This window comes from Candoia aspera, chromosome 1 (assembly GCF_035149785.1).
Source record: "Candoia aspera isolate rCanAsp1 chromosome 1, rCanAsp1.hap2, whole genome shotgun sequence".
NCBI lineage: Eukaryota > Metazoa > Chordata > Lepidosauria > Squamata > Boidae > Candoia > Candoia aspera.
The window spans coordinates 277,026,677-277,050,931 of NC_086153.1; the positions used below are offsets into that span (position 1 = coordinate 277,026,677).

Sequence of the window (24,255 nt, forward strand, 5' to 3'; positions counted from 1 at the left end):
CAAAATAATAAAATAATCACTAAAAGTAAAAGCGGTAAAAAGAATCTCAGTTTAGTGTTAAAGATTATTAATTAAAAGTCCTGGAAGAATAAAAATGACCATGTCTGGTGCTGATGGCACCAAATGTATTATGCTGGGGATGGTGTTCCAAAGTCAGGGGAACTGCCATGATAAAGGCCTTTATATTTCCGTATTCCCTCAACAGCCTTCTCCCCCTGCCACCCCAATCTGTTTAAAAGATAACATCTGACATAGGGGTGGTACAAAAGGGGGAAATAACAAAAATAGGAAAAGTGCATCCTGAAAAAAAACAACTCGGACAGCATTACTTTAGGATTTGGTTCATTCTTACTGAGCTAGTCATCTGTTATTTAGAGGTGTTTAACTGTCAAAATAATAACATACTTTCTATAACTATTGAGCTGGAAGAAATCTATTTTATATATGAAAAAAAATCTTACATTCCTCTTTATAAAAACCGTAATATATCAGCGGTGTCTTGTAATCACTGATACATGTGGCAAAATATACTGAGAAAGTAGCTATTGTAAAAAGCTTTTCTATTTTTTATAACTGAGTTTATGCAATGATTAATTGCTCTGTGTACTTTCTTTGTTTGCTCTAGGTTTAAAGCGAGTATTGAAACTTTGGCCCTCACTTTTTTTGCATATGTGGAAAGATGACTGCTTGTTAAAATGGATGAATTTAAATTCCAAAGAAGTGAAAAGTGACTGAAGAATAGCATCCATTTGCCACTAAATTAAATGATCACAACTGGGATCTCATGTACCCCTTATATTTTCTGGAGGACCTTCTCCAGAAGAGAGTTTTACATTTAAAAGGCAGAAATGAGTGTATTTTCTTTTGGAGCTTACTAAGACTAAACACATTTTCCAATAATGACCAGCTTGAAACGATCCCAGACTGAAAGGGCTGTTGCCACCGGAATATCAGATGTTACCCCTAAAGTCCATTCAGATGACTTTTATATGAGACGCTTTAGGTCACAGAATGGTAGCTTGGGTTCTTCAGTGATGGCTCCAGTAGGCCCTCCACGCAATGAAGGATCGCATCATCTTACTTCCACACCTGGGGTTCCTAAAATGGGTGTTAGAGCAAGGATTGCAGACTGGCCTCCAAGGAAGGAGAATGTCAAAGAAAACAGTAGATCAAGTCAAGAAATGGATACTTCGAACTGTCTGGATAGTATGTCTTCAAAAAGTAGTCCAGGGAGTCAGGGAAGTTCTATTAACTTGAACAGTAGTGATTCTGTCATGTTAAAGAGTATCCAAAACACACTTAAAAACAAAACAAGACAATCTGAGAACTTAGATTCTAGATTTCTTACACCTGATGGTTACCACAGCTCCCCAAGAAAAGCTCTTCGTAGAATAAGACAGCGTAGTAATAGTGACATCACCCTAAGTGAGCTTGATGTGGATAGCTTTGATGAATGTATCTCACCCAGTTATAAATCAGGACCATCGCTGCACAGAGAATATGGCAGCACCTCATCAATAGATAAGCAGGGTACCTCAGGCGAAAGTTTTTTTGACTTGTTAAAAGGTTACAAAGATGAAAAGTCTGATCAAAGAGGCCCAGCCACCAGCAAATTTAGTGAACTCCTTATAGCTAGTGGAAGTAAAGGTTCAGGATTTTCTTTGGATGTGATAGATGGACCCATTACTCAGAGGGAAAACCTTCGATTATTTAAAGAAAGGGAGAAACCACTGAAGAGGCGTTCAAAATCAGAGACAGGGGATTCTTCAATTTTTCGCAAGCTGCGTAATGCCAAAGGTGAAGGAGATCTTGGAAAGACTTCAGATCTAGAAGACAGCAGATCAGAAGACAGTGTCAAGCCTTGGACTTGCCCCAAATGTTTTGCCCATTATGATGTTCAGAGTATATTATTTGATTTAAATGAAGTGGCAATTAACCGGCACAATGTTATAAAAAGAAGGAATACAACTACTGGAGCTTCTGCTGCTGCAGTTGCATCATTAGCTTCTGGACCATTATCCCATTCTGCAAGTTTTAATTCCCCTATGGGTAGTACAGAAGAACTGAATTCCAAAGGAACTTTAAATGTGGACCAGGGAGATGATAAAAGCAACGATCTTGTATTGAGTTGTCCATATTTTCGTAATGAGATTGGTGGGGAAGGAGAAAGAAATATCAGTCTCACCAAATCTAACTCTGGATCCTTTAGTGGCTGTGAAAGTGCCTCTTTTGAGTCTACTCTTAGCTCTCATTGCACAAATGCGGGAGTGGCTGTACTTGAAGTACCCAAGGAAAATCTGGTATTACACTTGGACAGAGCTAAGAGATACATTGTTGAACATGTGGATCTCGGTGCATATTACTATCGGAAATTCTTCTATCAGAAAGGTGAGCAGTTATTAACTACTTCAGAAATGTTGCTGTATACTCAACACTCACCTAAGAACTGCCTTGATGCACAGTGTTTACTTATGTACTAGGACCTGTACAAATCTTCTGTGGGATGTTTTGCTTTGGCAAAGGCTTGAGAGAAGCACCCAGCCTGCTTTTTTCTAAAAGAAAAGAAAAGTAGCCAAACTACTTTACTTCACAAGCCTCACCAGCATTTTCAAGTCTCTCCAGACTTTTGCAATTTCCCTTTGAGGCACTTATGAAATAACTCATTAAGTCAAATTATGCCACCTCTTTCCCTCTATAGCAGTGTTCTCAACCTTGGGAATTTTAAGATGTGTGGACCTCAACTCCCAGAATTCCCCAGCCAGCATGGCCAGCTGGGGAGTTCTGGGAATTGAAGTCCACACTTCTTAAAAGTTCCCAAGGTTGAGAAACACTGCTCTATAGGGTGAATTGGGTACCCTTTCCAGTGTGAAGTTCTTTATCAAAGTAAATCCTCACAAAAACCTATTATATGCTACTTGTAATTTATATATACACATGCAATAAATTTTGCAATTCGTTTTTTAATACTGTGCAAGAATCATATTGAAATATTATTTAAGGCAGAGCTAGAAAGAGGTGACTTTCCTCATAGGCTTGCATTCTTCCTTATCTTTCCTTCTCTTTTACAGAAGCTTTCACTTCTATTGTACAGTTACTATGTGGTTTGAACTGGGAACTGTACTTAACTTCAACTATGGTTAATTTAATTTGAGGATAGCCTCCAAAACAACTTTTTAAAGATGATGTGTTTTAAAGTGGCTTGTTAATAATGACCACAACCTCTAAATCTTGATTTAAATAGAGTTCTTGAATCACATGGAAAGGGAAGGAGAGATATACAACTTTAAGAAGAACATAGGTGTGTGTCATTTAATGTGACAACCAGATGTAGGCATAATACACAGTAATACACACTTTTAAGAAGGATTACAAATACCTATACATTTAAACTTGTGAAATAGTCTTTTATTTTTTCATTTAAAAAAACCCAATGACTGTACATACATTACTCTTATTGTTCTAGAAAAAGAACAAAATAAACAACAACAACAAAAGAGCCAGTTTGGTCTAGTGGTTAAGGCACCAGGCTAGAAACCAGGAGGCTGTGAGTTCTAGTCCTGCCTGAGGCATGAAAGCCAACTGGGTGACCTTGGGCCAGTCACTCTCTCTCAGCCCAACTCACCTCACACGGTGGTTGTTGTGTGGAAAATAGGAGGAGGAAGGAGTATTAGATATGTTTCCCACCTTGAGTTATTTATAAAAATAATAAAAGTAGGATTAAAGAAATTACAAGAAGAGTATCATCAACATATTTCTCTATCATTAATAGAAAGTCTCCTTTGAGTTTAGTTCAAAATCCTGGTGACTTTAAAGACACATCCATTTAGTTTTTTTTTTAACAAAAGTATGGGAACTCTTTGCTGCTAGCTATTTCTGAGATATTTTTTTCAATGTTCCATTCTGATCTGTAGTCTGGTATTTCTTGGTTATTACCCATCCCACTATTAACCAAGTCTGACCACTTTAGTTTTTCAAGTCAACATAGAGTTGGACCTTAATGGAATTCCATCTGAAAACGTGTTTATTTATTTTAGCCCTGGAGCAATCATGGTAGTTCATTGCCTCTGGTTTATTTATTTTATGTGTTTCATATTTACTGCACTTTAAATTATGTATACCTGGGAATGTTTGGCATGCTATACAGTAATGATACAGAAAAAGGATCACAGGAAAGAAAGTTTTAGATTAGAGTACTTTTGAATGCCCGTACTTGAAAAAACAATATATGATTTTTATTTTTATTTTTTTTATTGAACAAATTTTTAAGGCTGCCCAACTCACACACTACTCCAGGCAGCTTACAGCATTAAAAACATAAAAGCACAATAGATAGCCCTGGTGGAAGCAGGCACATTATCAGCCACTTGATTGGCTCCAAAGCATACCATAGAGTTTTTACACTCCGAAGCATACCATAGAGTTTTTACACTCCGAAGCATACCATAGAGTTTTTACAGTGGAACATGCAGCCACATGATCATAATTATAGATATTTCTGTGTTTGATACGATTGGAGTAGGAATCACCAAAATCTCTAGATAGTGCTCAGGTGTAATTGATCGCCTGATCCACATGTTACATTTGTCTTACGCTTTTGTGCTCACACTTGGTTGGAACTTGCTTGTGTTTGAAACAAAATTGTTCTATCTGAACCAGTCCTAAAACCCAGATATATTATGATAATATTGATATGGATCCTTCCTTTATTACATATAATTATTCTTTCATTTGTCTACCTCCATCCCCCAAATACATGTTTGATTTTAATTGCACAAGAACACTGGAACTACTTTGGGGCAGATGAAAACCTTGGTCCTGTAGCTGTCAGCATCAGAAGAGAAAAACCTGAAGAAATAAAAGAAAATGGTTCCCAGTACAACTACCGCATTATTTTCAGAACTAGTGAGGTAAGCAATGCATAAGCAGTAAAGAAATAAGAAATTTGATTTTTGGTGTTGAACTTGTTACAAAGTCATATGACCTAAACATCGGAAGGATAATAGCTTTCAGTAAATTAATGTTATGCAGATTTTGTAATCTCTGGATCATAAACATTTAATAAAGCTTAGAGAAGGATTATTAAAGAGAGGTATTCCTGTACAAAGTATTCTCTCAATTTATACAGCATTGGAACTAAATATCCAAGATTCTTGCCATCTAACCAGGACTGCTCTTATGCATGGTTATTTTATATTTTGAGAAGTAAAAATCAGAAATAAGATGTCCTGATTACCAGGAAACACACTGAGACAATGACTTGGTCTCTAATATTTAATAGTAGTACTTAACAAGAATCCTAACAAACTGAGGAAGCGTGGGAAAACCCAGCCATATAAACCCCAAAGGTTAAGGCGGTCCCGATCTGTGTCTCTTTGAATGGCTGAACAGTTCCTCAGTGCTACGCATGCGCTTGACAGTCTGGGTGGGAGCCCCCTGCTCGCCATCCTTACTCATGACATAAGCTAATTAAAAACTCACAGAATTGTTTTTCCAACAATACTGGGCAGAAATCTCACACAGATGACATGCAGCCTAAAATTCAGTGGCAGCCTTTGATGAGCTGCTTAGAGTTTGGGGGGAGGGGGTAATCTTAAACTATGGTGGTTATGCTATGGATATAGCTATGGATATATACACTGGAATGACAAGGCAAGTTTTTATGTAATGCACGTTTTTATTTTTGCTTGTATGGAGAGAGGTTAACTATTCACATTTTATCAGCCCTAAATACGCATTTCCTTAAACTATGTAAGGAATTGCCATCACAGTGTACAAAATGAGCGAATATCAAATAGTATGAGCAATATGCCCAGCGCCTAAGAAAGTTTTTTTTTTAACACTTTAGGACACAAGCCCAAAACCTTATGATAATGTTGTTTTGTTATTGTTATTTTCTGTCTTTCCTTTATGCAAATACAAGAAGACAGACTTTTATTATAGCTTTGTACATATTCTGCATTAAAGATAATTCTGTTTGATGGCAATAATGCTTACATCATGATTGTGAAGAATACAGCTTTAGCTTTTGTTAGATGAAAGTAGAAAAGTTTGTTAGAACTAGCAGAGGGGTGCAAGGGCACAAATCCACACTTTAAAACATCCCTCAATTTATCATGAAAAGGCTATTGATATTTAAAAGGGCAACAAAATGGTCAGACTGAGGGATGGTGCGTAGTGACTAGACAGGTAATAATTTATGCAACTATTAGTAAAACTCGTTTTGCTTTAGTCAGTTTTGCTAACTTCCACAACTTTTAACAAAGGCATTCCAATAAAAGAAATAATGTGTTGAATGCTTTAACTTATTTCATAAATATTATCAGTTTCATGCAGGTACTACACTTAGCCACCCTAAATACTGAATTTATGGGGAAATGCATTGTTCATTTTTTTTTACTACTAATGTATGTTACTACTCATAACTCAACTATTTTGGACATTACTGAGAAAACATTGGAAGTGGCTCTTTCCTGTGTTTGTGGATAGCATTGGAAGGAAAAAAATCCAGAAAGAAGACACACATTTCCTTTGTATAATATATTGCATATTGAAGTTGCACATAGTCTTCATATATTAGCACTAAGCAGAAAAAAGCAAATGTGCATCTCAATTAGTAATACATTTTGTATTGTCCCATCTCATTTAAACTGATATTTTGTGGGTAGATTAGAAAATACTATTGTTGCATATATCCTGTGTATTACTAGGTCATTTTCTTCATTGTATATCTTAGTATACAATCTTTGATTTCTAGCTTACGACATTAAGAGGTACTGTCTTGGAAGATGCAATACCTTCAACTGCAAAGCATTGCACAGCCAGAGGGTTGCCCTTGAAAGAAGTCCTAGAACACGTGGTTCCTGAACTAAATATTCATTGCCTCAGGTTGGCTTTCAATACACCTAAAGTCACAGAGCAGCTTATGAAACTCGATGAACAAGGGGTAAGCTTTAAACTACAAATTTTTGGTCTTTAGTTGGTTAGTCTTATAATAATAAATATGTTTGTTACGTTTTTCTTCATTTTAGAAATGTTAAATAAACATATATTGATGTTAAAGAATAAGGCATCCCAGTAATTAGTTTGCTCTGAAATAAAAATTTAATCAGACACAGAGGAGTTAAATATTCCAAGATACATGCCATTTTAAACATAACTATTAATTATATTATCAGTTACAAATTATTTTCTTCATACACTGCTACAAAACACTACATAAGAATTTGATAGAAAATTATGCCTTTCTGCCTTTGACATTTTAGATACTATCACAATACAGTCCAACAATGAATTTCATTAGGTTCTTAGTACTGCTTGTAAAATATTAATGGAAAGTTGTAATTCTATCATATTATTCAAAACTTTACAGTTAACAGCATTCAGTTCAGGTATTTGGGGATCAATTCTGGTATTTTGGGATAAAGCTAATGACATAGATGTATTCTATACTGGTTTTCTGCCTTGGTGCTGTGTTGAAAAACCCCTTCCAGGAGATGAACAGGAACAATGTTATCCTTTTGATTAGCTTGTTGTTATCAACAGTTTTTGTTTTAATCAATTTTGGAATCTTTCTGAGCTGCCTGAAAGGTTGGAGCTGCATAAGTATTGCAGTACCTCTTCCTTTCTGAAAGGTTGTTCTCAGAAAACAGTGCTGGTGTACTACTTTGGCTTATGGAATATTACAGGGTTCCATTTTGTTTCTTATGCTAACTTTATAAGTAGGAGGGACTATCCAGCTATTTGGACTGAAGAATCACTAGTAGGAAAAATACACTCATTCTCAATATATGTTCATCACTTCAAGAGTAGATGGAAATGAACAAGTTGAAACTTGTCCAAGATAGGATGCAGTGCTATTATTCAGAACCTAAGACAATTTGGGAGATGTTAATATAGTCTTAGAAGTGCTCCTTGAAAAAACCAGTTAATACTGAGAATACTTCTTTCTCTAGCATAGATATATGGAGAGAATCAGAGAATTTTCCCTCATTTTTGAGTTCTTTTGTTTAAAAAGAATTTAAAAGGATACTTAATTATTTTCCTTTTTTAAAACAATATATGACATCTTTAACTGTTACATTTTTTCTAGAATTGTAGTAACTTATGGTGTAACCAAAATGGAGCTATGGAGGACAAGAGCCCTCAAATTTCTTATACCAGCTCAAAAACACTGATTGTCAACTTTTTCACTTAAGATTGACATTTAAGATTTTGATTTTGGCCATAGCCCTTAGGAGCTCAAACATGTACATGCCTGTGGAAAGCACTTCCTTGATAGTGATACCATTAAGTATTATGAAATGTTATTCCTTGGCAATCATTGGTTGTCATTTCCTGTAGAGTTTAGATATTAAAAATGGTTATGTTTGAATGTAGATATTTTGTTCTTCTGTTTTGAATTTGCTTTTACCTACTGCTTTCACGCTGCTGATAATTTGGCACTATTTGCCTTTTATACATTAACTGTTTTTAATCCTGTAGTGTTTAAATATACCTGTGAACAGAAATTCAGTAAAAAAATTAAGTACAGTTTTACAGAATATCTGTAAAGGTTTTTTGGTTTCTAGAGTAAAATATCAGTATACATAGCTTATGTATATAATTGTTTGGAATAAAATTGCTTATTTCAGATATCTTAACAATAGAGTTCTCAAAATCCCAAATAGTGTCAGTGACACCCCAGTAAACACTTTTTTTTCAGATGCTGAAGGAACATCATGCACATTTTTTTCTTTGCTTTGATTGTTTAAAAAGACATTTTGACACTTAAAAAAAAAGACCACAAAATTTACATTCCTATCCATTCCTGGCAGGACTTGGCAGTTTTTTTCAGAATCAGAGAACTGCATTTGTCATAAAATTAATTTTTACAGCATAACATTTTACAGAAGCTACTGTTGTCTTAGATGCTACAAGAATATCAACAGTTATGGTGCAAGCATAGGACTGTCTAAGAACACTTTTGCTTGAACGTTACTTTAATAGGCAGGAATTTTTAATTAATTAAAATACTTTAATTTTTAAAAATACTTCATCTATGAAATAATAAAGTAGCACAGCTGTAATACAAACAGTACAGGAACCTGTAATAGGCAATTTAAACTTTGACTGTGTTTTAGGGTAGTGAAAGTAGTTAATTCTCTTATTTAAGTGCTTATCCCAAACTATCATTCCACAGTGGTTTTGCACACTAAAATTGTCTGATGTTTCTGTTAGATCAATGGAGTTGCTTTATGTATTATAGTGGTTCAGAGATTTGGGGACATCCTTGTCAAGTCCCCATTCAGCCATAGACTTCAGTTGATCATTTTGGTAAGACATTTTCTCTTAGAGAGTCTCCACATGTGGCATTTAAACCAGTTCAGAATCAGCACTGTGTTCTTGTGCTCTCACATCATTGAGGCTTTTCAGCAACTGAGCCAATTAATGCAGCACAGGAGGAAATTCTATGGAGATAGTTTTGTGGCATAAGCACCAGAACTCTTGAGATGAGAAATTTCACTCCTTTTTGTTCTTGCTCCTCAGCTCTTTCCCCTTCCTATAGAAATAAATACATTGTGGTGCCTCACCTCTCTTTCGCTACACTTTTTAGACTGAGTAATTCTCCCCCCTCCATGACATCAAGATCTATCATTTCATTCTTTTTAAACTGAGTGACCAGAATGTATTTTCCCCTCGCTATAAAAACAAACATGGAGAGGCAACAACAGGGGATGACTAGACAGGGCACTACCTGGATGCCAATTTTGTGCTTCTACAGTTTATTATTTGTTTGTTTAAAAGATTTATATGGGTGCCCATCATAAGCAAATCTGGGCGGCTGACAACAATAAAACAAATAAATAAAATGATCATAAAATAGTTAAAAACAGTAAAACAATAAAACAGCTGTTGTGAGCTGGAGGGAACACTGATCAGTTCCTGTGAAATACTGAGCATTATGAGAATTGTACTGGGAAGGCACTTGTGGGAGAATATGATTTTTTTCTGGGGGCTGAAACCAGTGGCAATGTGAAATTCCCCATATCCCGTTGTTGAAAGATTAAAAGACTGTTGTCTTCAGCTCTTAGAGAAAAGGCAGAATATAAATGTATTAATGAATTAAAAGATTAATATTGCATGGCTGTTGATACCACAAGTCTGTGAAGTTTTCTGTAGACTTATTTCTTGCTTCTCTATATTTTCATTGCCCAGGCCCATTGATCTGATAGAACTGCTGTTTTGATAGTTTAGCAAACATCCTTCAGAAGTGCTCTGTTACTACACGGTAACTGGTCTATCACATACTGAAAATGATGCTTTTATTCTATAACCTCCTCAGTGACCTGGATTTCAAACATTATGTGATTATGGACAGTTGTCATGTTCACTGTTTCAGTGTGCCCTGTACATCGTAACGTTTCACATGCCATGGTGCTGACATGTGTTTCTGTTGGGAGGGAGCTGCTGTGAAACCTTGTGCCAAGCTCTGTATCTATGTTCATTTCAATAGAATGTGTTTGGGTTATGTGCTCTGCTCAAGGACTTTTCCCGCGGACCAGCAGAAGCTGTTAGGAGTACCCAGGATTGTGAGCCTGGGAAGATTCTACGGGGGGAGGGATCTCGTTTGTACCAAGGGTTTTTTAGTTTGCATTTGGCACGCTTTTTCCATTCCCAGCTTTCTTTGTGAAACTGCATACTATTCTTTAATAAATCAGATACCTTTGTGATCCTGCTTATGAGTCTGATGGTGTTTAGAATAGGCAATCATTACATAAAGCTAAGAATCACCAAAGTTGTACCGTTAGCTCCTACCAGGATTAGTTTCTTGTGAGGGAAAACAGTTAACGATGGCCGAATCCAAACTCACGACCGGGAGACTTGAGGAGCCAACTGGCTTGATGCCCGAGTCAACGGTCAGGAGCGGAGAACTGGGCCTCACCCCAGAACCTTCAGGTTTATGGCAGGATTCGAGTTCCAGCCCTGAGGGAGAGGAATCCGAAGATGGGAGAGCACCAGAGCAACTGGCATCCAGCGAATCGCCCGCAGAGTTGATCACCTGGGGTGAAATGGGAGAACCCCAGCCAGGGACGTCCCAGGTGTCCTGGAAGTATTGGTTCCTGCTAACCCCAAATGTAGAATCTACCACGGTATCAGCAGGGAGACAGCCTAACGCACGAGGGAGGGAGGAATCTCAAACCCCTGAAAGGCTAAGAGTGGTAGAGGCCAAATTAGAGTCGATGGAGTACATGCTAAAAGCCCTGTCTCTGTCATGGGGGGGGGGGCAGCCGAGGCACGAAGGAGATTCCAGCTTCATGCAATCATCCTCCATCCCCTTACCCGGACCGCCAGCGGAGCAGGGCCGGAGATGGCACCGGGATGAATTTCCACCCCGCAGAGTTCGACCATCAGTGTCCCCACCCCGAGGAGGGAGAACTACTGTAACCTGGGGCCCAACCACTCAAGCAGCTGCTAATTCAGCTCCAACAGGAGCGGGGGTGAAAGACTTTTCTGTCAAGTTTGATGGGGATCCAACTAAGTTGTCTTTCTTTCTCACTAATGCTAAAAGTTATACGAAGCAGTTTGGACCATACTTCCCTTCTGAAGAGGCTAAAATAACTGCCATTGCCAAGCTGAAGGGACGAGCGGCTGACTGGTATGTTCAATTAAGTGAGGCTGACTCCCCTGAGCTTGAGGATTTTGAGGAATTCATGTGGGCGTTAAAGCTGCATTTTGAGGATCCTCTAGCCAAGGCAAGGGCTAAAAAGGCACTGAAGGATCTTACCCAGGGCCAACTGTCTGTAGCTGATTATGCCCTGGAGTTTAAGGCTTTAGCTGGGAAAATCCCCGACTGGTCTCAGTCAGCCATAATAGAACAGTTTAAAGAGGGACTCAACAGGGACGTCCTGCAGTGGGCATTGTGTAGAGACGACCCAGAGACCCATTGTACGAATGGGTCTGTCTGGCCAGCAAAGCTGAGCACGCCCAGAATACCTACATGCAAACCAAACGACCTGAAAAACAACCAGCCACCATGAGGGGACCCTGAAGTGCCACAACTGCTACCCGGCCAGGCTATAGAGCCTGGGAAGAGGAGAGAGATTGGCGCTATGTGAGGGGTCAGTGTCTCCGATGCGGAAAGGAAGGGCACCGAGCAGTTGATTGCCCAAAAGCCAAGGCTGGAGACTGAGCAGGCAAACTGCCAGCCAAATCGCCCCCCCCCCTTGCGGCGGATGACAGCAGCCAAGGGGGCGGCCGAGGCTGAAGAAGTACCCTACTTCTCGGGAGAAGCTGAAGACGACTCTAAGGAGCCAGTGGGAAACGCCAGCTACCTGCCATGAAAAGCACCTGCGGGCAGGTGGAGGAGGATGGGCGCGAGGATGCTATGGTGAGTGCTGACTGTCCCACTCTAGCAGTGAAAGTGAAATTGGGCTCCCTCACAAAGACTACAGAGGTCTGGGCTTTAGTTGACTCTGGGTGTTCCAGGTGTCTGATTCACCCTGATCTGGTTGCTGCTCCGGACCTGCCTAGCTTTCCCCTCTAGCAGCCTTTGATCTTCACACAGTTGGATGGTTCAACGGCGGGGGGGGGGGCGACCCATTTCACTGGAACTGTCGCAATGCAAATGGGCAGCCACCGTGAGACTTTAAAATTTATAGTAGCACCTGTTGGCAACCCCTTGGTAATTCTGGGGATTCCCTGGTTGACCTATTGAAGCCCACATATAAATTGGAAACACAGAACTCTGACTTTTAAGGATGGGTTTTACCAAGCCCCTACCATGGAGAGGGCTTCAAGCGTGGAGGTTGGAAGGGCTGCGGCTGCCACACCGCGCCCTAACTTGGCACATTTAGAAGGCTTGCCCGATTGATACCAAGATTTTGCAGACGTCTTTGGAGAAATGGAAGCAGATCAGCTACCCCCCCCCCCATCGGAAAACTGATTGTGCCATAGAGTTGGTTCCTAACGCTCAATTGCCCAAGCCAAAAATTTATCCAATGACTCAGAAGGAGCTTGGGGCATTAGGGGACTTTATTGACAAAAATCTGTCAAGGGGGTTTATTGAACCTGCAAATTCCCCAGTTGGGGCCCCTGTGCTATTCTGGGAAAAGAAAGATGGCACGCTTAGACTCTGTACAGACTATCGGGGGTTAAATTCCGTCTCAATTTGCAACGAATACCCTCTATCACTAATGAAAGATATGTTAGCCCATTTGTCAAAGGGCAAGATTTTCTCCAAGCTCAATCTTCATGAAGCCTATTTTCGCATCCGCATACAAGCTGGAGATGAGTGGAAAACTGCTTTTAATTGTCCACTGGGTTCATTTCAGTACAAAGTCCTCCCTTTTGGGTTAGCAGGGGTGCCGGAGTCTTCATGCAATTGATTAATGAAGTATTACATGATCATTTGTTTAAAGGGGTCCTGGTTTATTTGGATGATGTGCTCATTTACACTGAATCCGAGGAGGAACACGAACGCCTTCTCAAACAAGTGTTAAGTAAGCTTAAAGATGCCAAGCTTTATGCCAAGCTTTCCAAATGTGAATTTCACAAAACCCAACTTGACTATCTAGGCTATAGGGTATCTGACAAGGGCATTGAGATGGACCCTGAAAAAATTCAGGCGATTTTAAGTTGGGAACGTCCCCGCACCCGGAGGCAATTACAAAGTTTCCTAGGGTTCAGTAATTATTATTGGCAGTTTATCCAGGGGTTTGCTGAGATTGCTTTGCCCCTCACTGACTTGCTACGTACCAAGGGTTTGGGAAAGACACGCAAGGTAAAAAAACCCTGGGGCAGTGCTGAATTGGACACCTGAATGCCAGGCAGCATTCAAGAAGTTAAAAACCCTCTTCACTGCTGAGCCTATTTTACAGCACCCCGATCCTGAACGCCCCTTTGTGGTCCAAGTTGATGCTTCTGACTCCTCAATTGGGGCTATGTTGTTACAGAGAGATTCTGAAAATTACTTGAAACCCTGCGCTTATTTGTCCAGAAAATTTTCTGAAACTGAGCGCCAGTGGCATGTTTGGGAAAAGGAGGCTTTTGCTGTAAAAGCCGCTTTGGAAGCCTGGCGTCACCTCCTGGAAGGCGCTAAATGCCCTTTCGAGGTTTGGACCGATCACAGGAATTTGGAAGCCCTCCACACCCCCCGGCGTCTCAGTCCTGTTCTGCCTCTGACTGGGCTGTTAAGCTGGCTGATTCCTGTCCAGTGATTCAGCAGGCTTTGGCTGATGCCCAGGCTGCTTACAAGTTTCAAGCCAATAAACGTCGTTCTTTGCAACACGATTTCAAAATTGGGGATCAGGTATATCTTTCTACCAAATTCATCAAGTCCCCACAGCCCTCGAAAAAGCTTGCTCCCAAGTTCATTGGTCCTTTCCCTATTGGTCTTATCAATCCAGTTACTGTTAAGTTGGACCTGCCTCACAATTTGAAACACTTGCACCCTGTTTTCCATTGCAGCCTGCTCAAGCCTGTTCACCACTCTTCCCGCTGGCATCCCCAACCTCCTCCTCCTGCTCCGAACATGATTGACGGGCAACAGCACTTTGAAGTCAAGGAGGTCGTTGATTCTCGCAAGATTCAAGGCACCCTCCAGTACCTGATCCGCTGGAAACACTTTCCTCATCCTGAATGGGTGCCTGCTCGCCACATTAATGCTCCTGATTTAGTTAACCGTTTCCACTTGGCTTACCATTAAAACTTTCCGCTTAATGCTTTCTTTCTTTTGGGGGGCAGTATGTCATGTTCACTGTTTCAATGTGCCCTGTACATTGTAACGTTTCACATGCCATGGTGCTGATGCGCGTTTCTGTTGGGAGGGAGTTGCTGTGAAACCTTGTGCCAAGCTCTGTATCTATGTTCATTTCAATGGAATGTGTTTGGGTTATGTGCTCCGCTCAAGGACTTTTCCCATGGACCATCAGAAGCTGTTAGGAGCACCTGGGATTGTGAGCCTGGGAAGATTCTATGGGGGGAGGGATTTCGTTTGTACCGAGGGTGTTTTAGTTTGCATTTGGCGCACTTTTTCCATTCCCAGCTTTCTTTGTGAACCTGCATACTATTCTTTAATAAATCAGATATCTTTGTGATCCTGCTTATGAGTCTGATGGTGTTTAGAATAGGCAATCATTACAACAGTTTTGTATGTTGTTCTAGTATATTGGTTCTTAAGTACTGAAGTAGAACTAAAATGTATCATTTTAACATGATTCATTAGTTGAAAGGAAGGATTTTAATTAAATAAAATATAACTATAACCAGCTGACCCTTATTCTTTGGAGTTGCTGCCATATCTGCAATTCAAAATAAGTATCCCACCCTAAAATAGAGTTAATATACATTTCTCTATTGAAGAAGTTCATGGTATTTCTCCAAGTTGTGTGTAATATGGTTACCTAAATTAAAACAAAAAATGGTCCACTATTGCCAGAACTGCAGATTATAGGTGGCAATTGTTGTACACGAGATGGGCGGCAAAGAAATTTAATAAATAATAATAATAATAAATAATTGATACCAAATCTGCAAGCTAATTTTCAAGAATTTCCTATCTTATCTAAATTTCTCAGAGCCTCTTACCAGGAAAAGCAAACCTTTTATGTTTTCAGCAGCTAAGAGTTTCTTTTATCCTAGGATAATGTAACCTGTACATGTAGTTCTCAAGTTATGACCACAATTGGGACTGCATCACTAAGTGATGCAGTCATAAAGTGCAACATCACGTGACCACATCGCTTAGGGATGGAAATCCCGGTTGCCATCGTTAACCGAATCCCACCGGTTGTTAGCCGAGGACCCATCCTGATCCAAGCCACTCCTGGTTTGGTCCCTTCCAGCCCCAAGCCTTGGTAAGGTAAGGGACTGCCTCCTCTTCAACTCCCCCCACCCACCTATCTCCCCCCTCATTTCTGCCCTTTTGGCTGCCTTGCACTCTGTCACCTCTGCTGGCCTTGCTACCCTGCGCTTGATGGCCCTGCCACCTTGCTACCCCCAGCTGACCTTCGCTGTCTTCTTCCTGCTGCTGCTGCTGAGGCACGCATGGCCTGGCCCTTTGCAAGGCAGTTGACGGACGCGCCAGGCCTTCTTCTTGAGGCTGTGCCCACTGATTGTCCAAATTGCGTGTGGCCTTGTCCAAATTGCACATGGCCTTCTTGTGAAGTTTTAGAAGACAGGCGCGTGAAAAAAGGCCCTGGCTGTGCTGGTGTGAAAGAAGGACCCTTTTAGCCAGGGCCTTCTTTCACACTGACGCAGCTGAGGCCTTCTTTCCTGCCCCTGCCTCAGAAAAGGCCAGGCATGCCTCAGCAGCAGCAGCAGGAAGAAAATGAAGGTCAGCTGGGGGCAGGGCCAGCAAGTGCAGGGAAGCCAAAATGGGGTGTGTGTGTTGATAGGTGGATAGGAAAAGTTGAAGCACCCCTGCAGTCATAAATGTGGGTGGGCTGCCAAGCGCCAGAATATTGATCACATGACTTCAGGAGCGCTGTAAAGGCCATAACTTCGGGGACTGGGCATAACTTCAGTGGTCATTAAACGAATGGTTGTAACTCGGGGACTACCTGTACTATGTTTCATTAAGTTGAAGGATGAGTATTTCTTCAGACAACTTACTGAAGTAATCCATATGCCTATCTAGACCAGGGATTTGTTTATTTTCTGAATTTCCTTGATTGCTTATTCCAAAACTTTTTGATTTTGAAGCTACACATCGCTTCTCGGCCTTTTGGCTAAGATCAAGTGTGATTTTCAAACTATATTAGCTGTGAATGTCATTCTACCTTTACCCAAATTTGGTGTCAAGATATTTCACCTCTGGTTTATCTGAGGTGCAAAGTAAGAAATAGCATGAAACAGGTAGGGAGGTAATATCTTTAATGTAGAATTGTACACAGTGTTGTTTTAAGCTTTGTTGTTATTTAACTATATGCCGATGACTTGGAATATTAGTTCCAAACATAGGATTTTTACTGAGATACTGCACAGTAGGAACAACTTTTTGTACTTTGCTTCACTTTCCTAATTTGTTCCATTTTTTTTTAACAATTCCATAGCCATTATTTTATTACCCTTCTTATGTTCGTTAATTTGGTTACAGCTGTGAAAATCCTTTGAAAGAATTGCATTGAAATATAGGAACACATGGAAATTACCTCTTTGAATTCTAATAGCAGCCGTGTCTTTTTCCAGGGTCACACAGCTGTAGCAGAAGCTCATAGACAGCTGGGACAGCTTCTGAAGTAGCTGGGCAAGCCTGGAGAAAGATAGGCTACATTAATAATTCAAAAAGAGATGTTCCTATGTATTTGAAGGCCTGTTGTATATTAGTTGTCCTAAAATATGACTTCTTTTCTTTTTAATTTTCCTGCTGTATTTTGATTTTCATCAAGCTGCCCAAACTCTGTCTCCATTTCCTTCATTCTTTATCTTTGAAATGTCTGCAGCTGGCTCCAAACAACAGGACAAACAAGGCCTACATTACTTAACATGAGCCACTTATCCTGGGTCACAGTGGCTGGGTCTGTACATCATACTAAGTCATAAGCAAATTATTATTTTGTTTTTGGCTCTTTGAGCTTTATGTGTAAGGCCAAAGGGCCAACCAAAACTTTAAGCCTTGAAAAGTCAGGAGAAGCACTCCATTATAATCAATAGATTTTAAGCCTCTTAGGTTTTACAGATGGCATTTTGAATTGAAAAGTGAGGGAATTTCATTACACTGTATCTCAGTCTCTGGTAAGTTGGAGACTAGGGCTTTGGAGGATATTCAGAATCTTACACAATATTTGGCTCTGTCAGAATATTAGAAACCAGGAATCCAAAGTGTCCCTCTGCATACACTCGTAGACCACAAGCATGCATACTCAATCTACTATGTCTTTTCCAAGTTTTTTTCCCATTTTAACTGCATATCTGTTTTAGATATCAAATATATTTTCTTTTTGCTCTGTAAGGCTCAGCTTCTTTTCTGTGCCTCCTATCCCTCTAGTTCTGTCAGTTTAGCAAGCATATCAAAGATGTTAAGTGCTAATAGCATAATAATTGAAGCACATTTAATAATATGATCATAAATAAACCAGGTGTTTTTGTGAGAACTTAACTGTTAGTGAGAAAGAACTAGCTTGGCTAATCTACTTTCCATATTACAATTTTTGGTAACTTTCTCATGATGAAAAGGCTACTTGATGAAAAGAGTTCCGTACACTTCCATTGCACTTCAATTATAAGCATTATTTAGTAAATTTCATGTAGTAATGTAGTTGGATGAGGAAAACTTGATTTTTTTAATTATCTTAAATTACACACTTTAACATAAACTGTTTGTAACTTGTCATTTCAAGAATTCTTGACATTGATTTGACTGGGTCAGAGCAATGGTTATCTTGTTTTATGTATTTAATTTCAAATTATCTTTAAACCCCAAAATTATTATGGAAAATTCATTAAAAAATAAGGCAAAACAAGCTGAATTTTTTTTTTTCAGAACTAGGATTTCGTGTATTGAGGCTACACACATTTCTTTTTTGTATTTTTCATTTTTTGCTGAAACATGGAATTGGGAATGCCAATAGTGTCTGAATTATTTTGTGAAGCAATCTGAAATACAGCAGAATAAACTTATAGAACATTGTCATTTTCAATTTTTTTCACCTCAGCTTTCTCATTGGAGAAAGCAGAGAGGTTTTGAAAGGAATATCCTTGTGCCTTTTGATGCAGCACAGATGATGCAAGAACGCAAACTTGAGTTTCTATTTATGTTTACAGTTAAGCTATCAGCTGAAAGTGGGAATCATGTACTGCAAGTCTGGGCAAAGCACAGAAGAGGAAATGTACAATAATGAATCAGCAGGCCCAGCCTTTGAAGAGTTTCTTCAGTTGCTGGGAGAACGGGTTCGACTCAAAGGATTTGAAAAGTATCGTGCCCAGCTAGACACAAAGAGTAAGACTGCCTTTTTTACTCAGAATAATAAAAACCTAATGAGTACATATTTCAGTAGTAGCAAATGGATACAATAGCAGAACATATATGGAGGAATTTTGAGGACTGGGCAGGAAGGCCCCTATTCTCAGTATTGTCCTTATTGGAAGCACCCTCATCAAAACCACTGTAGCCTAACTTTTCTAAGGAATATATGTTGATTCTTGGCCTAATGTCTGTTTCCTTCATGGCAATTTCTGTTATTTTTGCTTTAATTTACTTTGTTCCTTAATGCTATTATATACATAAGATAAAGGCAGCTCCCCTTCCCCCTAAAGCCTACAGTATGTTTTCCTTTTTCCTTGATATCTGCGTAGATTCCGTCCTAAAGGAATTATTCAAAATAATGTCACTGCCTTAATTTTAAGCACATTCTAGCTAAAACACAGTGAAAAAGGTGACTTTTTGACTAAGATCTTCAGACAAAACTCATGGACTCTAGAAAAAAAAGGATATATTTAAATGCAATAGACCAGCCTTTCTCAATCTTTTGACCCTGGAGGAACCCTTGAAATCTTTTTCAGGCCTCGGGGAACCCCTGCACATTCAGGCTCAAATATAGGCCACAAGTTACAAAATTATTATATTCATTTCATGTGTAGGCCTGTACATATGCATTAACAGTGTTCTTAAACTAAAAATGAAGACTGAAACTTAATCTCTTTAATGTGAAGTTGCCTGAATTTGAAATAAATTTTTAAATAAATCGTGATCTCCCAGGGAACCCCTAGTGACTTCTCGTGGAACCCTGGGGTTCCACAGAACCCTGGTTGAGAAGCTCTACAATGGACCTTTTTTCTGTGTGATGGTCCTTTTATCCTTTAATTAATATCATAGTAAAGGTAAAGGTTTCCCTTGACATTAAGTCCAGTTGTGTCCGACTCTAGGGGCGGTGCTCATCTCCGTTTCAAAGCCGAAGAGCCGGCGTTTGTCCGTAGACAGTTCCGTGGTCATGTGGCCGGCATGACTACACGGAACGCCGTTACCTGCCCGCCGAAGCGGTACCTATCAATCTACTCACATTTTGCATGTTTTCGAACTGCTAGGTTGGCAGGAGCTGGGACTAGCAACGGGAGCTCACCCTGTCACGTGGATTCGAACCACCGACCTTCCGATTGGCAAGCTCAGCAGCTCAGCGGTTTAACCCGCAGCACCAGCGCGTCCCTCCTAATTAATATTTGTCAGCTTTATGATGCTGAGATATGTATTGAGGTCTATAGTTGTCTCACATAGGAAATAGAGTGAAGAAAGCATCATAAAAGTATTTTTAAACCAATTTATTTAAAACAATTATTTTTTTCAATGCAGTGAATTTCCTGTTGCTATGACACTGCTTTTACTGAAGTTTTGACCACCAGCAGCAGAATGCTAAACTATTAACATATGATAGCACAGATAATTCCAGAAGCTGATTTGCTATATTTAGGAACTCTAAAACAAATCAGAAATACAGAATTAAAATTACTATTTTTGAATTAAATGGCCCTCTTCCAATCTCTGGCAATTTACTTTCAATTCAACTTACTTTGTGCTTGCTAAATTGGGGATGTCATGCAAAAAGCATTTAGCAAGATGCAAAGGAAAAGAGAAGGAAAAACAATTTTTCTAGCTTTTTCCTTAAATTTAATTTCTGCTAATATGTTGCTCCTCTTCATGAATGATTGACTTTGCTTACATACTTCATTAGTATAGACTTTATATTGAATAAAATTTACACTGACTAAAAACCACTTTTTTGCATGAATAGGCAGAAAATTACATTGGTAAAGTTACATAAATTGAACTGACCCTTACCAAATGTTGCTTAGAAAGGTTACTGCTCATTCATTTCTAGACTGAGAACTTTAATTAATGGACACTGATCCATATATTTTATTTGTTTCTTCGGACTACTGTATATATGTATAAACATATACGTATTTACTTTTAAATTGTATGTTGTTACTGTAAATAGACTGTTGGACTGATGATTTATTTTATATTAATTTTACTGCGTTCAGTACTTGTTTTATTTAAACAACTACAAAACTCAGTAAAATAAAAAATAAATAAGTACTGATCATTTCCTTTATATTTCAGTGGAACCCCCATAAAGCTCTGATAACATTCAGTGGCAAAGATAGGTAAAAATCAGAATATCTCAAGAGGGGCCTATACTTTTTCATGGAATTGTATATACCACATATCTGAAGAATATATAGTGTGTCACTAATGTAATTTATACTTTAGGTGTAAGCAAATATAAAACAAAAATCTTCCTCTGTAAGTATATATTTTATAATTTCATCAGAGACTTCTAGTACTTTAAAAAATTAACAGCTTTATTATACTATAATATTTGATAAAATATAAATTTCCGACTAAAGTTTAGGCTATAGTAATTTTTGTTAGTCTGTAAGAAATTATAGTACTCTTTCCATTCATGTCATGCTAAGCCTTGAAAACACCAGAAGTAGCATCATCCTGTATTCAGGCTTTATTTATTTATTTGTTTTTTGTCTTTTAAAAAACTATAAATAATCCTCAGGTCATTGCCAAATCATCAGCTAATTTGGAGCTTTAGAGCTGCACCTCTCCAGCTTCTTGATGTGTTGCCTAATTTTTTAAGACATAAGTAAGTGCAGGCTTGGGTTAAAACGTCAGTGGATTGTTAAAAGTCTTACCATTTTTTAACAAGTAATATTTTTAACTGATGAAACTGCTTTTGAAAAGGATGAAGTATTGTCAAATTTGGCATTTTGATCAATTTACCTCTAAGGACTGTTAATTATTTTAACTTATTTTAACTTGTGATCTCCTTAAGCAGTACATAAATAAAATAAATAATACCTCATTTTCATCAGTGCCAACATCAGGTAACATCAGCCCTTGTGATATTACCTAGCCAGGTAATGAAACAACCAAGCACAGAGAGCACCAAGGACTCCATAGAGTGTATCTCCTGTGATCTGGATGTAGTGGCCTTTTTAAGTACAACGAAGTACTGCATTACACTGCTTGTTCATGTTGAGCTAGTGGCTGAATTGTTCTCAACCACAACGCTGCAAAGCTAGATCTTTATTTCTTTACCTGAGATTGAGGTGTTCCCTTGTCTTACGAACTGTTGTTAGATTCAGTTACACTTTTGTGATTTACATTTGAGTTACAAAATTAATAGTATCCCTTTGAATTACAAGAAATCCCAGTTGAATCTTCATCTAGTGTTTTAATTTGTCTAATAGTTCTAATAAATTGTTTTCTTGTCTTTTCTTATGTTTTCTTGACTTTACTTAATCTGATTTGCTTCCTAAACAAATCAGTCCAGTATTTTTCTGCAAAGAAGTGTCCTTTACATATAGCTGGCCTTCTATAGTTTGTATTTATTTCCAGTTATCAATATTTTGTTTCATAATTAAGATAAACTTAAATTTTAGCTTTGTTTCTTTCTATCATGGAAAGTGTGGTTCACCTCTGAGGGTGGTCCCAGTTTTCACAGTCTGGATACCAGATAATATTAACATGGATCCACCTAGTAGATGTACCAAATTCTCATTATTAGCTTTTATTGCAAATAATATAAATTATAAAGCTGCTAATGGGCTGAATATGTGAATTTACCTATGATATTCATGGCCTATAGATATGATAATTTATCTATAACATTAATGATAGGATAAGGTAAATCTAAGTAAATAAATTGTCTCAATTTCAAAAATGGTTTATTGTGCAGAATGGGAGGCTGATGTTGAAATGATACCTGCAAAGACATAAAACTGGTTTAGTTTCTGCTTTACAATTACAATAGTTGAACAAATAAATATTTATTCTAGGAAAAAATGCTGCAAAAACTTTAAGAGCCTGCATTAAAATCTGTGTTATATGGTTTCTAGCATGCCTATTTTTGAACATCTTTTTGGTTTCTCTGACAACCCTTAGAATTTATAATATATTAAAAACATCATAATATATTAAAATATATAATATTAAAAATAAGTGGTACTTCTGTTGTTTTATTCTGATTAAGAATGAATGTTAAATGGACTTTGTGCTTGGGTTAAAATGTATTTTCACAATGCTGTGCATTCTGTTAGTTATAATAATAATAAATTAGACTTTTTCTTTATATTATTTATTTGCAGCTGATTCAACTGGTACCCACTCTCTTTATACAACATATAAGGACTATGAAATCATGTTTCATGTTTCGACCATGTTGCCATATACACCCAACAACAAACAACAGGTAGGAGCTACTTGCATCATCAAAATATTTAATTGATTTTTTTCAGATATTACATTAAATCACATTTTTGCCCCAAATCAACTAGTAGAAACAAATCTTGGGCTCTCTTGTACTCCATAATTTATTCTGTGATGAAGCGATGAAAAGGAGGTGGGAACTATCTTTTCCATTTTCAATAAATTGAGTTTTTAATCACTGATTAGACTGGCTTCATTTGTACTACAGTATCTCTTTAAGATACCTAAGTAAAAAAGCAAATCTGAAGGGGTGACAAAAATGGCACCATGTGACATAACTAATTTGGGAATTAAGAGAGAGAGTGTGTACATATTTTTTTCCAGTGTAGATATTTTGGGGTTTGTTTTTCTTTACTTAAATCACCTAAGGAGAAATTCCTTTATCTCATGCTGGGAAACCATATATATAGAATTTTTTTATGTCCGTGCTATTTAGAGTTTGGTTTTGATTCTTAAATTCATATAAATCCAGTGCATTTACTGCTAACACTGTAAGAATAAAATCTGGCCTAGATCATACATCCCCTTTGTGGTAACAGTGGAATAGCATTGATGGAAAGCAATATGAACACCTTCCCCATGCAGATACCTGCACTAGTAATTGGGGTTTTTTTGTGTGACCTGCTGCTCTTTGCAAGGCCAGGTATTACCAAGCCAGGACTCAGGATAATCAGCATATGGTAGGTCTAATTTGTTTGCATACTGTTTATCTGATGGAACCAGGGTGGGGTTCATATTGCTGTTCCATCATGCTGTGTTACCATAAAAAAGTATGAATGAGTGTGCTGATCCTCCAAGGCAGTATTTGTGAAAACTGTGACAGGATATTCTCCGAATTCCATATGTTTCTACTTTCTGCAGTGGCCCATCATACATGCTGTGGCTTCAATCCAAAGTATTTTAAGCAGAGAGGAGGAGATGGAGAGAGAGACAAAGAGATTATTTTGTGAAATGTTATACAATTGAAAGCAAAAACCAGAAAATTTATCTTTGTAGAAACAGAATTTATAAAACATAGTTTTATATTGGTGTAAATATGTTTTATTAGATATAGATTATGC

General features: G+C 38.3%; 1 protein-coding gene across 1 annotated transcript in view; it reads left to right on the top strand.

Moving 5' to 3' along the window:
- SIPA1L1 (signal induced proliferation associated 1 like 1) overlaps positions 1 to 24,255 on the top strand; it is a 206,339-nt gene that overhangs the window by 111,728 nt on the left and 70,356 nt on the right. Inside the window, exons 3-7 of the mRNA XM_063289841.1 lie at positions 626 to 2,388; positions 4,777 to 4,907; positions 6,755 to 6,943; positions 18,742 to 18,916; positions 23,074 to 23,177. Coding sequence (XP_063145911.1) covers positions 900 to 2,388; positions 4,777 to 4,907; positions 6,755 to 6,943; positions 18,742 to 18,916; positions 23,074 to 23,177 — 2,088 coding nt within the window. The 5' untranslated portion in view covers positions 626 to 899. The remainder of the gene's footprint in view (positions 1 to 625; positions 2,389 to 4,776; positions 4,908 to 6,754; positions 6,944 to 18,741; positions 18,917 to 23,073; positions 23,178 to 24,255) is intronic.